Source organism: Pecten maximus, chromosome 13 (assembly GCF_902652985.1).
Source record: "Pecten maximus chromosome 13, xPecMax1.1, whole genome shotgun sequence".
Lineage (NCBI taxonomy): Eukaryota > Metazoa > Mollusca > Bivalvia > Pectinida > Pectinidae > Pecten > Pecten maximus.
Window position 1 is genome coordinate 32,937,777 of NC_047027.1, and position 9,690 is coordinate 32,947,466.

The 9,690-nt window shown below is 38.5% G+C and overlaps 1 protein-coding gene across 1 annotated transcript; it reads right to left on the reverse strand.

Annotated features, from left to right (window-relative positions):
• Positions 1 to 424: 424 nt before the first annotated feature.
• On the reverse strand, positions 425 to 8,675 carry LOC117340233 (monocarboxylate transporter 12-B-like). The gene is made up of 5 exons (XM_033901986.1): positions 8,181 to 8,675; positions 7,318 to 7,461; positions 4,567 to 5,349; positions 1,572 to 1,622; positions 425 to 826 (listed from the first exon to the last, which is right to left on the reverse strand). Exons 1-5 carry the CDS (start codon positions 8,488 to 8,490, stop codon positions 708 to 710), a joined length of 1,407 nt encoding a protein of 468 aa, XP_033757877.1. The 5' UTR covers positions 8,491 to 8,675; the 3' UTR covers positions 425 to 707.
• Positions 8,676 to 9,690: the final 1,015 nt, after the last annotated feature.

Sequence of the window (9,690 nt, forward strand, 5' to 3'; positions counted from 1 at the left end):
AACATTATTTGATTTTGTACTGATATATAATTTGATTTCAATCTGGTCGATTTATAGTACAGTGAAAATATATATGGTGGCTGTCTTATAATTCAAACCTAAGTGATCATTAGCAAAGCTTGGTCGGAAGTTGTTTAGTAGTATCCTACCGATTGACCAAGATTTTGGTTTGGTTTTGTTTGGTTTTATTTGTTTAACGTCCTATTAACAGCGAAAGTCATTTAAGGACGGCCTCCCGTGCGTGCGACATGCATGCGTGTGGTGAGTGCGGATGTGTGTTTTGGGAGGCTTCGGTATGTTCGTGTTAAGTCTCATTGTGATAGGCCGGAGTGGGGGTAGTAAATATACTAAAAATGTCATTATATTGATAAGATAGTCAGAATGGACTATCAAGAAAAAGACACTCTCTATGAACCAATCGGAACATATTCATTACATGGTGTAGGCTATCATATAGGCTGATGTGCATTTGTATGTATTCTAAACAGCAGGCCTACGTTGTCAGCAATATCTAGGCAGTCATCATAAGTTATGCTGCGTTCCTCCCTTGTAGAGATTCATATTCCGGATTGTCCAGTAAAACATCAAATGAAGACAATCATAAGTACTAAAACTACATGTAATGTTACTGGTGTGAACATATCTTTTATCATTAACTACTGTTTATATGTAGACGGATCATGTGGACATATAACTCTGCTGACGACCTATGATGTAGCTCTCGTAACAGTCAGGACTTCCATGTGGTCTGTAGTATAGGATTTGTCACTTTTCTTGAAATATGCTGACACGACCCCCAAAATGGACGCTACTGTGATACAGGATCCTGAAAAAGAAGAAATTGAACAATAAATCTATACTGGGTGCTGTATCATCAACGTATGTTGTCATTTAAGGCTGGTGCAAAATAATTGTATTTGTAACAACGACAGCTCCAGTTTAAAATTTTATAAATATACAGGACATCAATGTTAATATTTTATTCTGCAACCTCTACATACATCAGCTGATAACAATTGTCAGATAAAGCAGAGGTTTATCCGTCAATACCAAGTGATTTATCCGTCAATTAAATGTGCTTTATCCGTCAATCCGATTCACGTGAACTTTTTTTCGAATCTTATTCGTCAATCCGATTCACGTGACGGGTCTACTTTCAATTTAACTTGATCGTGCATGAACTCTGACACCAAGATGTATATAAGCAGTCATCATGTTATCATCTGCTACGACAATCCAGAAAAAAATGCAAAAAAAACAGCCTACACCAGAAGGAGAAATTGACAACAATGTAACACAACAAAGAAGTTACATCAGCCACTCACCGTGAAACACAGAAATTATTTCAAATTTGTTACAGATTTTAATTAGACTGCATTAGCAGCAGTTTTAAACAAGCGAACTCAGCAGGTTTATTTATAGGCTCGGAACAGAAAGGCGGGTCTGATCGCCAAATACCCACCTTCTCGTCATTCGTAACCCTCACCAAAACCAAACTTGTATTGTAAGATACTAACCATGTATTATCCTTTAATGAGACACAGTCGCTGTACTAGGAAACATTATCTTACCTGCCAGTAGAAAGGAATTCTCATACGATCCAGTGTAGTCGATAATCGCACCTTTAAATACAACGATATGACCCAATTTGAGAGGTCAGTTTTCAAAGTAATCACATCCTATCAGTTCGAATATTGGATTAAATGAACTTCAAACATAGGAATGGTGACGGACAAATATGGTTATTTTTATAATCAATCGAAGACATACCATTTTATGAACGATGGGATCAACATTTTGCCCTCATTTCTATTAGTTTCAATTTTTAGCTATTTGTAGTTGCATGAAAATGAACCATAACCTCACAAGTGATTAGTTACTACTTCTGTTAGTCATAGTGGACCTCCTTGCATAACACCATGTTAAGTGAAGGGGGTACCCAAATAAATAGTAAATAATTTTCGCGAGCTTATCTAAATTTCTAGATATATGTATTTTACACTTTTTAAAAAATTTTCAATATATATATTCTTTTTACAGAATCAATTTGAGAAAATGCCAAAACCAGTAAGTTATTTTTTTAGCATGTCCAAAATGTCCTTTGCACACTTTCTCCCCCTGTTAAAAGTTTAAAAGTGAAGGACTTATGACATGTCCTTGGCGCACTCATTCATTAAAGACTTCCACTTGGTATCAGAAAAAACTATACTTTTTACATATACATGTACTCAATATATCAGAGAAAAATAAAAAGTTTATTTTCGATATTCATTGTGTATATGTTTCTTTTGCGATATGTTAATGGTGTTGGTTTCTTGGTGATTTCATTATTACTGAACACATTTTGATGACTTAGTTGTCTTATCACAGGCTGTGTGAATACCGGTAAAACAAGGGGATCATACGCTGTTTCCTGATCCAAATCAGTAGCGTGTGTTCCAACCCCCGATATCAGACGAATATCTTAATCTCCTAAACGATGACCCCATCCAGATGTCAATTGACATCTGAGGAATATTATTCCACTCCTGAATAAGGGCCTGCATGAGTTAGGCGACGTTATATATGACATTGACGCGCTTCCTGACCCCCCTGTCTAGCTCGTCCCATAAATGTTCGATCGGGGACATATCTGGACTGTATGATAACCAATCACGTACCGGAACGTTGTTCTGAGGAAAAAAATATGGGATAATCCTAGCCACATGGGGCATCGGGTTATCCTGTAAGGTTATGTATATGGATAAAATGAAGAACGTGCGGTCAACAGACAGGAATCCCATTTTTTTACTGCTGTAAGATGACACTGGGTAACAAGGAGAGGTTACAATAACAGGCTCCCTCCGGAATCTGTCGCTTTCCAGAATATCGCTTACTACAACGTCTCTAGACACGCTGACCTGTAAAGCGTAAAGCGGGACTTGTCTTTAACAAAACATGCATCTGCATTGGCAAAACGAAAACCGATTAAGTTAATGCCAAGAAGTCATTGTATTCGACGTTAGTGTCGCCCCAGCATGAGTGGTAGCCAGCAAAGGGTTTGGTTTGGTTTGGTTTATTCTGTTTAACGTCCTATTAACAGCTAAGGTCATTAAAGGACGGCCTCCCATGCGTGCGGTGAGTGCGTATGTGTGTTTTGGGAGGCTGCGGTATGTTCGTGTTAAGTCTCCTTGTGATAGGCCGGAACTTTTGCCGATTTATAGTGCTACCTCACTGAAGCATACTGCCGAAGACACCAAGCAGGACACCCCACCCGGTCACATTATACTGACAACGGGCTAACCAGTCGTCCCACCCCAAGTATGCTGAGCGCTAAGCAGGAGTAGCAACTACCATTTTTAAAGACTCTGGTATGTCTCGGCTAGGGGACAGAACCCAAAGCCTTCCTCACAGTGGCGAACGCTCAGCAAAGGGACGTCGTGGCCTTAGCCCAGACACTCGCAACCGATTCCTTACCGTTCTTTTACACACTTGCCATCTACGAGTGCCGACAACTTGACGTGCCGTGTCCGTCGCCGTCTTAAATCCGCTACGGATGTGCGAGACATCTGCCTCTATCTTAACGTCGCGACGTAATGCGCGGGCGTCCGCTCAAGGGACGATCGCCCAATCTCTGAGGCTCAGAGACGTCCAACTAAACGGGAGGGTGCTGTCTTATGTACACCATATTGAGCTACATCACATTACGAATGCCACTGCATTATGAAAGCTATGACCCTACGCCTATTGACTTAACTCAACCGAAGCAGTTCGCTGTACAATGGTTTGATCTGTGCTGTTCCAAAGGTCGATTTGTAATGACTTACAAGCTTGTATGGTGCAAGAGTACCCATTAAAAAGTCTTATGAAAGCATACAGCGTCGAGAGGAAGCTCAGTGTGGAATCAAATTAAATTTAGACCATGTATCTAAAGGTTATATTTTAAAAATAGAGGTTGCGTTTCTTTTCTACATATGTAGTATGCCTTCATGTTTTGATAAATGGGAAAAGACATAGCGATAATAACATATTTGTATTATAATGATTACGTTAATTTGTATGTGTACACGTACCAGTAAATAAACACAATATCAACCTTAAGTAATCAATGAGAAGATAAATTATTTTGCAGAATGCATATTTGTGGGTCAGTACTGCTGCATATAAGTTAGAATCATTAATAAGATAACGTAATTGATTTAATACACAAAAATAGAAAAAAATTAATCGGCACTCAAAAAATAAATGATATTCAAATCTTCATTATGAGAAAATGGGCATTGAACACGTTTTAACACGTTAAATTAGTAATTTACCTGTTTAAAATTGATTCTATAGAAGGTGTTTATGTATGGAAAGTTCTGAAAGAAGCATAAAACAGACTGTGGTTACAACTATACAAAATGAACTTGACGAAATTGGATACGTTTTAACCTTTGCGAACATTTTGCATGCATTTTTTTCTTAATAAATCTATCGCTACGCTTACCTCGTGTATGCCAATATGACATATTTGTTATTTTTTTTTCTAAATACAGTCATCATGGATGACGGATATTTTGCTAACATTTATGATGACATATCTACCTGCTGCCGGCGGTCCGACGAGAGCACCTGCACCACTAAAGAACATACAGGTTCCGTAGCCCGTGGCCAGCTTCTCTACCCCGACTCGCTGTATTATCAGTGTGTTCAGTATTGAGTAACAACACCCAGAGTACAATCCCAGAAACACAGCATACGATAGTTGTCCTCCATATGTTGATCCATACAGTGGGAATATCAAAGTCGAGATGCCGAGTAGACCGAATGTTCCAAAGAACATCACGTTTTCATCTATATCTTCAACATTCGCTGTCAGTCCTGTTAAAAATCGCGATATACAATCACATACACCAGTAACTGATACAAGGAAAGACGAATTTAAAGAGGACGCTCCCATCTCAATAGCATACCGCACGAAATGTACATACACAAGGTAGTTTCCTGTATAGAAAATAAACATGCTTACACATAAGCATAAAAACGAGATGTTCTTTAGGATCACGAATGACTGTAAAATATTGTTTAAAATATCAGATTTGTTTGTATATGATGTGTTCTGATATCTGATTTGTTTTTGTCGAATTTCTAATTCTGACGGGAAGAGTAGACAGCCTAAAAACGCTCCTTGCAATGCGATACCAGCTATGATGAAAAATAATCCTCTGTTGCCATATTCCTCTCGAGCGGCCTCGATAATTTGAGCCACTAAGAAAGTACCGACTCCATTACCCGACACTGCCACTCCACAAGCTAAATTCCTTCTAAGACGAAAGTTGAAACCGAGAACTACCGAGGCGGGTAAAAAAATCAATCCTGCTCCGATGCCTGAAACAATAAGCTAAAGAGTTATTCATCTCTTAAAACTTGAAATGAAGCAACGAGCCATCGCCTGAAACAGGAAATGAAGTATTATGTTGTTGCTGGAATCAGGCCCTGGATAAGTAAGGCATCGCCTGAAACAGTTTGGTTTCGTTTATTATTTTTCAACATCCTATATTTAACTGCAAACGGTAGGAAATAGGAAACAAACATAATGGTATTGTCTGAAATATTCCTCACCTATAACCGGAAGTGTCGTATCGTGTAGTTTTTAACTTGGCTTTCGTCTAGGTGAGATAATACATGTACATGAGGCAATATATTTACATCACGTCGCATCAACATTTCGTTTTTGCTTACTGCGGTCAATCTATTGTACAAAAGATAAGAAGCTTTAACCAAACTTCAATAAGATTCGGAGGCGACATTTTCTGCATCATACCATATTTCCTCTTGCGAGCACGTTTCAGAAATGCAAAGGGCCTAAAATATTGATTCGAGGGAGTTGAAGGATGGATCTTAAAATAGGGCGAAAGAATAACAAAACCCGGAGTAAGGTCAATGGCTATATAACGTCTGCACTTTGACGTCATTAAAAAATGGAAACTAGGATATGAATTGCTTTCGCCCTTTGAGAACTCCTTGACGATGCTAAGGGCCTAACGCAATTTGGATGTGGAGATGCCACTTCAGAGTATTTTCCAATAAGTTTCATTATTTTCAATATTTGAGTTATATGGAATGCCAACACGAGTGTCTGAATTAAATGTCAAATAATATTCAGTCACCCATTTTTGTTTACCAACCACAATCTGAGAGGATTGTACAATAGACATGTCTATGTCAGTCATAATCGCGAACTTGGCCTATTTTTTTGTTCTAACATTTGGTCAATATTGTAGCTCGTCTTTAATTGAAGACTAGGGCTGTCAAAGCAGAAATAATTAATTTGGAGTCAATCTAATTAAAACATAGATGCTCATTCTCACTACGTTACATGAACATTCAACGTAGTGAAAATGACGATCTAGCTTTTAATTAGATTGACCCTGAGTCAGTCGTCAGTTGTATAGGTATATTTTGTGGATGGGGAAACATTTACATTGAGATTATATGCACGTTTCACTCGACAGAGTCAATTTGTGTCACACCTGATTATTGATTATCTTGTTTCCAATAAGAGAGGACCACGAGACAGTGTTTTTCTGAATGGCCCTGCAGGTAGGGCGTAAGAATTGTACCTGCTGTCCCCATTGCATGATCGTAAGAGGCGACTAAACTTGGGATCTTATCTATTCTTTCTTGATAACTTTCTTCTTCCTAATGTCTCCCTTGACAATGCCTCACTTTTGGCCTTTAGTTGAGCGTTCGCCGCTGTGAGGAAGGTTTTGGGTTCTGTCCCCTAGCCGAGACATACCAGAGTCTTGAAAAATGGTAGTTGCTACTCCTGCTTAGCGCTCAGCATATTTGGAGTGGGACGACTGGTTGGCCCGTTGTCAGTATAATGTGACCGGGTGGGGTGTGCTGCTGGGTGTCGGCAGTATGCTTCAGTATGCTTCAGTGAGATAGCACTTTAAATCGGCAAAAGTTCCGGCCTATCACAAGGAGAGTTAACACGAACAGCCTCCCAAAACACACATACGTACTCACCACACTCATACATGTCGCACGCACGGGAGGCCGTCCTTAAATGACCTTAGCTGTTAATAGGACGTTAAACAAAATAAACCAAACCAATTTTGAATGGTTCTCATCGTATAGGTATGTGTACACTTATACCATTGTCAATTAATATAATAAGCCAAAATGTAAGAGCAATTTAAAGTAAATTAGAAACAATATATTAATAATAATATCCCATGTATGCTTCATGCAGAATTACAAAGGTGAATATAAATCACAAGGCTTAAGCTGCATACCAAGGTATTAACGGTAAATACATTTAAATGTATGTGGAAGTTAATGTAACCTTACCTGAAACAACTCCATAAAAGATGACGGCAAGTTCAAGGGAGGGGACAAAAGCACATGTGATGAAACCGCCGGTCATAATCAGTGACCCGATGACCATAGTGGCACGACAGCTTGACCAGTTGATCAGGGCACTAGCTAGGACACCTAAGAGGGATACATTTCACGAATTATGATAAAACTCATCAATTATAATATATCTTGCATTATCCTATTATTCAGTATACTCACCATACATTTACTCTTAACGGCCCCAAGAAAATATGTTCGTCTCTGTTTTACCATTGCATACAAATTGATAGCGATGGATGCAGGAATGTTTTAAACTTTTTTTTTTTAAATTCCACACCTTATACTATCTAATTAAAAAAATAGATGGGAATTTTCGCTACGTTACATGAACACCTAACGGCATCCCATAATGGGTCACGTTATAGGGACTTTTTAGGTTTACCGATCAAATTACTACTTTCATAATCTTGAAAGTGGATTTTCTATGTCTGAAATAGCATGGCTAGAGTACATCGCTTGCATAATATTTTGCATAATCTGTCAATCTGAAGCATATAGCAATACATGCTGTAGCAAAATGATTAGCTTCAGATGCATAATTTGACGAATTGGTGAGATCGATGGCATCGCAAAATTGACAATTCAACCTGAACGTGAAATATTGAGATAGCAAATGTCAACAGAACGTTACCGTTTATGGGAAGTCGTTAGATGTTCATGTAACATAGTGATAATGAAATAATGATTTAAATTAAATTGACCAAATGACAAATTTGTTTTATTAAATATTTAATTTATATCTAGTTTTATCTCAAATTGTTTGTTTAGTAGGAGTGTCAATATAACAAACAAACCTGTTAACGAAAGTGTTGCTACAAACAGACTGGTTGCCCAGGATGTATTCTGAACATTGTCACCGAACCTTTCTAGGAATGCATTGTGTACGATACCAATGGAATATTGGAAACCTCCGGTGATCACGTGGGATCCAAACGAGCTCGCCATTACAACCCAGGACCATCCTTTATCCGCCTCGGTAAGTCGACGTTCTCGCATTCTATTAAAATCAAATATTTTCTGCAACGAAAATAAATCATATTTAGCTTCCAAGGAGGAGTGTGTTCTGTCTAACTGGATGACAGAATTGCAAAAGAAATTTGTCATGGATGCAAGACATCAGTATTGATAACATTGTTGATACTTACCCGTACTGGAGTAAGATTCAGTGATATTGTAGATAATAGTTCAGAGGTACATGTAAGGCGCATATTAGCATGTTTTGACCAACAGTTGAAAAGTTAATTTTGATTAAACAACTCTCAAATATTCAAATTACAATTATTCGTAAGTGCGAAAAATATGTTTGTTTTAGTTACAAGGTATATTTCATTACATGACCTTAAATTTGTATCATTTGGCTGTGTGCAGTTTTGAAGAAATATTTTTCCTGAATTAAGATTTTTTTTGACAGGGTATCTGCGATCTCACATTTATACAATGTCTTAATATATACTTTCAACATTAATAAAGAAGTTGTAATCCTTACTCTAAATATATACTTTCAACATTAATAAATAAGTTGTAATCCTTACTCTAACTGATCTCCTGCCCTGCAGGTAGGGCGTAAGATTTGTACCTGCTGCCCCCATTGCATGATCGTAAGAGGCGACTAAACTTGGGATCTTATCTTTTCTCTTCTTTCTAAACAACTTTCTTCTTCCTAATGTCTCCCTTGACAATGCCTCACTTTTGGCCTTTAGTTGAGCGTTCGCCTCTGTGAGGAAGGCTTTGGGTTCTGTCCCCTTCGGCAGTGTGCTTCAGTGAGGTAGCACTCTAAATCGGCAAAAGATCCGGCCTATCACAAGGAGACTTAACACGAACATACCGCAGCCTCCCAAAACACGCATACACACTCATCACACGCATACATGTCGCACGCACGGGAGGCCGTCCTTAAATGACCTTAGCTGTTAATAAGACGTTAAACAAAATAAACCAAACCAAACTAACTGATCTCGCTTACATCCAGTACAAAGTATGCAGACAAAAATACCCTATAAAGCGACTATGTTGGTAGGTAGTTGACTTCCGCATCAAATGAGACACTTTGAGTGTTCAACGAAACAATTTCTTAACAAGTTTAAAATCAGCCTTACAACCAACGGATTTTTACCACGTGCGAGGCGTCCGGTCCTTACTTGGCATATGCTTGATAACAAAAACCACCTCACAACCCAAGATGTCATCGTCAGTACAAACTCTACCAGAATCGAATCCGCGCTCATCAATGGCCAGCTCATGTATATGGGAGTAGCACCGATTGCCAGACACCTCTCGTTTGCCGAGTGATGACGAGCTGTACAG